This window comes from Etheostoma spectabile, chromosome 23, assembly GCF_008692095.1.
Source record: "Etheostoma spectabile isolate EspeVRDwgs_2016 chromosome 23, UIUC_Espe_1.0, whole genome shotgun sequence".
Classification (NCBI taxonomy): domain Eukaryota; kingdom Metazoa; phylum Chordata; class Actinopteri; order Perciformes; family Percidae; genus Etheostoma; species Etheostoma spectabile.
The window spans coordinates 2253635-2258532 of NC_045755.1; the positions used below are offsets into that span (position 1 = coordinate 2253635).

At 42.6% G+C, this 4898-nt stretch overlaps 1 protein-coding gene across 14 annotated transcripts in view; it reads left to right on the forward strand.

Moving 5' to 3' along the window:
- The window catches only part of nav3 (neuron navigator 3), a 223688-nt gene that overhangs the window by 138745 nt on the left and 80045 nt on the right, over positions 1-4898 (forward strand). For all 14 annotated transcript variants that reach the window (XM_032505782.1, XM_032505795.1, XM_032505791.1 and 11 more), the window contains one exon: positions 2261-2369. In XM_032505782.1, the coding sequence (XP_032361673.1) occupies positions 2261-2369 (109 nt within the window). The remainder of the gene's footprint in view (positions 1-2260; positions 2370-4898) is intronic.

Sequence of the window (4898 nt, forward strand, 5' to 3'; positions counted from 1 at the left end):
TATTTGTCCATTGTTTATTTCTAAAGAAACACAACAATGTATAAAAGGCTCCATTACCTTGTTTCTCACGGTATGGCTCCGAAGCAGAGTTTTTTGTAAAAATAGGCTAACGATTGTGTCACAACCAAGCGACTTGCTGTCACATAGTCGACAAATCGCCGTATTGTCGGGAGAAGCTCGCAGACAATTTGGACTTACATCAGCTGTTTAGGTTTAATTACTAATGTTAACTAGCATTTTAGTCAGCAATAATTAGCCTGTGCCTATGTTATCTCCTAACATACTGTATACCTACGCTCTCCGTCACTGCTGATTGGGAATGATTGAGATTTCTCTTGGCACAGCTACCAGAAGACTTGCGTCACATCAACGTCATCAAGCTCAGTTTGAGGCTGCGTAGTACCGCTCAGCCATCACCGGAAAAGTGCTTCCAATATCTTTCACTGGTCTCCGTCCAGAGCAACGGGATCTGTTGGTCCACTTCTTTAACTGTCTATGATTATAACGTGTGTTACAAAGTGATGCACGTTTGTCTCTGAAATAAAGGCTGGACTACAATAGAGCTGTTTGGAGCAGTTTGTGAACAGTGTTTTCTGTTGAAGATGGCAAGTCCCTTTGGGGGTGTGTAAACCAAATAGGTGTAAACCTATAACGTGCACAACAAAGATACATGACACGAGAAAGGAAAGGGAAAAAGCCAAATAGCATAATATGATAACTGCATAATTTACCATACTTACAGCATATAAAAGAAGTAATTCCCTTTCAAAAAAGAGACTTGAATAAATTCAATATCACAGTCGCCCTACCTGAGGAACAAAGTGATTCTAGCATTGTACAGCGCACATCAAAACGATTGGTGTCAGTGTGCAAGATCAGCTACATACTGGCAGCCTGTTCAAATCAAATAATTTTTTCATTGTGAGGAAGAAGACATGACCTGTAGTAAGGCCAAAGAAATAATGCAGAGCACAATTTTGCACACTGTGTATTTTTATAAATTGATATATTTATAGTATGCATTTTTGCTAGAAAATGTATCCAAATGCCTTGAGGTAAACACTGAAATTGATATATAGTTATCCAGGGAAAACCGGCTGAGCTTTTCTGCTTATTTTCGACACCGACCTGGTTCATAATCTAGCATATAAACACCTTAACAATTTATATCCCCCTGGCACTGAGCTGTGCCACAGGAGTCGCTGGGGGCCTTTTCAAACCTCCAATATTTCACTGCTCCCATCTGCCCCTATTTGCCCCAGTCACTGTAATCACAGTAGCTGGCTGTCAGTATGTCTGCTCAGAGCACTGAAACCAGCACATAGTGACAGAGCTTGCACTCATCGTACCATCACACTGAGTTGTTGACTTGTTGTACAAGATCTGCTGGATCAATCATCTCCATCGTAGAGACAATTGAAAGCACCTTAACACTGGAAAGCTCCGCATCCTTTCTATGTCTAATACCACTTGTTAATTAACCATTCTGTGGTTCCCGCCTGTGGATATAAGATAACAGAGAGGCTTGATTGGAGCAGACAAGCAGATTCTTTGCTGTGCGCCCACAGCTCGCAGTTCTGAAATGCTGCCCACACTGTGCCTGTTAGCAGCAACAGGCCTAGCCGGGAGTGAAACAAGTGCCTAAGAAGAACATGAAACATATGACTTTTAGATGCATGCTGCTGTAGGACGAGGTAGGAAGACGGCGGACTGAAGTGGCCTGACAGAGCCTGATAAAGAAGCACAGCTGTGACAGAGTTTGCTTTCGCAGACACGACTGTGCCCCGAACTAGCCAACAGACCGCATGGTGTCATGGCACGACATTTCAGACATCGGCCTGAAGGAAAAAATGCCAGTACTGTGTAAAATAAGGTATCCACTTTTTAGACTAAAGGAAAGACATGTGGTGCAGCCTGACAGGCTGATTCATTGAATGGCTTTCCAACTGTCGACATGGGGTTTGGAGACGTGCAGCCACGCTGGCTGTCATCGTGATCGGTCATCATTCTGTTTCCCTACTGAGACGTTCAATGACATGCAATGAAATGCTGTATGTCAGATGTCTTCCTCACACCTTATAGTGTGTCTTTGTGCGTGTATAGCCTATGTGGGTAACTGCTTTGGTGTGTGTGTGTGTGTGTGTGTGTGTGTGTGTGTGTGTGTGTGTGTGTGTGTGTGTGGGTGGGTGTGTGTGTGTGTGGGTGTGTGTGTGTGTGGGTCTAAATATTTGGCTAAATCATATAAAATGTGTGTCTCCAGGAGAGGATCCTGAGACAAGACGCATGAGAACGGTGAAGAACATCGCTGACCTGCGGCAGAACCTGGAAGAAACCATGTCCAGTCTACGGGGGACACAGATCAGCCACAGGTAGGCACACAGATGGCACCCCCCGTTACTTACTGGTAATTCCGACAATGAAATTATTGGGACCATGGATATATGATTTTTTCCAAGAAATCGTAGATTCAGTCCATCAACCCTCCAGTCATAAACTTTCTAAACTGTCAAGGCTGTAGCTACAGCACATGCAAAACTAAGCAGTAATTCTTTCCTAAAACAGTCTAATGTCACCATTTCCTTGTTTTTACAGTCAATCTAATCTCCGCCAATCATAATACATTTTAAAACAATTTTAAAATGGCTGCCAAATGACTTGTTTCAGGTCTGAAGTGAATTATTCTGCGCAACCTTGCTTTAAAGGAATACTTCACCCACACAATGATCATTTGTATATCAGTTACTCACCACCTGTTGCCTTGAACTCTCCCGTGCCTCCACGATAAACAAAGAATCCAAAAATGGGTTGAGTAAGTAATATACAAATGATAAGTTTTAGGGTGAAGTATTCCTTAAAGCTGCTATGTTATCTAACTGAGACAGTAGTGTCATGTAACACACCTCGATTTGGATCATTTATATCTCACAAACCATATGTTAAATTGCTCCTTTCTGCTTCTTAGGTGGATTACTTAATTAATTATACTTTTACTGGCAATAGATTAGTGTGACAGTGTGTTATGGCTGACCACTACTGCAACATTTGCCGGTCGGCTTCAAAGATTCGACCCACCACCTGGCTTCCTGCAGGCAGCCTGCAACTTCAATCAGTCACTTGTTATAGAAGTAAATCAAATGCAGAGAAAACTTTGCATTTGGCTGCCAGTGGTTATTATAGGACACTTCCGCTTTTTTTGAAGTGACATATGATACAGTCACATCTAAACTTCTTTTTCTGAACACTATAAGTAAAGTTTGCTGTTTGGCTTCTTTGGGTCTGTCTGCTCTCCACTAACACCCAAAATACCTAGCTCTTCAGCTGCTTACTGCTCCACTGTGTTCACCAGCTAGTCTTTATAAGGGTGCTTTCACAGCTGAGCAGTTTGGTCCGTTTTAAAAGAACCCTGGAGCGTTTGGTCAGATAGTACAGTTCCTTTGGGGTAGTGTAAAAGTTGTGGTGCGGACCAAACAACCGGACTCTGGTCTATCTGAAAACGGGGGGTCTCGGTTTGCTTCAAAGTGCACTAGAGTTCGAGTCACTTTAAGTGAAAACGTGATCCGACCCAAATATAGAAGTAATTGATTTATGAGGACTATGGTTACCTGGTCCTCAGATCTCTGCAGGGTAAATCCAGACAGCTAGCTAGACTATCTGTCTAATCTGAGTTTTCTGTTGCACAACTAAAACAACTTTTGAACGTACATGTTCCACCAAAACAAGTTCCTTCCTGAGGCTCTTTTGCAGAAACACAGTGGTTCTGTCCGGTACTTAGGCCCATGACGATTGTGATTGGTTTAAAGAAATGGCAATAAAGCAGAGCACATTATTCTCCCATCCCAGAATGCTGTGTGGACTAGCCAGACCTTCTGAGCAGCGCTGTGGAGGAAGGTCTGGCAATGCGAGACTAACCGTACTATAGGTGTGAAGGGGACCAGTGTCAGCCTGCTTTTCAGGGCTGGGAAGGTAGTGTACTGTTGTTTTTTTAGCTTTTTGGCTGGGAATGAACCAAAACAATACAGTTCCAGGCCGGAATACTAGAACAATGAGTTAAAAGATGCAAACGCGCTCCATTAAGCTGAGGTGGTAATAATTCTTTGTGGGTTTTTAGTTCACATTACACATCGTAAATATGAAAACATTGGTCCTAACAGCTTTATGAAATAAACATGGTAATGTTGCGTGCTGGTATAGATTCTAGTATCTCTATGACCATCGACAGAAACAAGCAAATATGCAAAATATAAAGAAAGGAAGAACAAGGACAACAGAGCAACCATAATATTATCATCTCATCTGAGAGCTGCAGCCTATATATGATTTTTTTCAAAGGCTACTTTCACACCAACGTAATATGTGACAAGTTGATTGGGCTGTAACGATGCGTCATAGGCAAAACAAAAGACACACTATGAAGGAGAGACACACATGTCACAACCAAACCACTGAAGATAACCAGTTTCCTTTGTGATCACAGTTTTATGTCCCAGCACTTAATATGCAAGTCAGTTTCCTTGTGCATCAGTTGTTCTTGGAAAATAAAAACAGTTCTGATTTTTGATATGTAATTAAAAAACAGGCGTCATCTTCCTCACCAGCTGGCAAACAAGTAATGACATTCAGGTGTTGATGGACAACCAGCATCTTAAAAGACTGTCCCATCTGTGAGCCATGGGCAACATGGACAATCTAACAGTGTAGCGGCTGCGGCTCAGGCGAGGACACAAATGATAACCATTGGTTTATGTCAGCTCCCCAGGCAATAGTTCCCTGCTCGCCTTGCTGCTTCAGCCTGTTATTTTGTGTGTTTTGCCCCATTTGCAGAGGAAGATGGTGGCCAGGCTTCAGACAGCCATGACAGATGGGTGTGTGTGTGTGTGTGTGTGTGTGTGTGTGTGTGT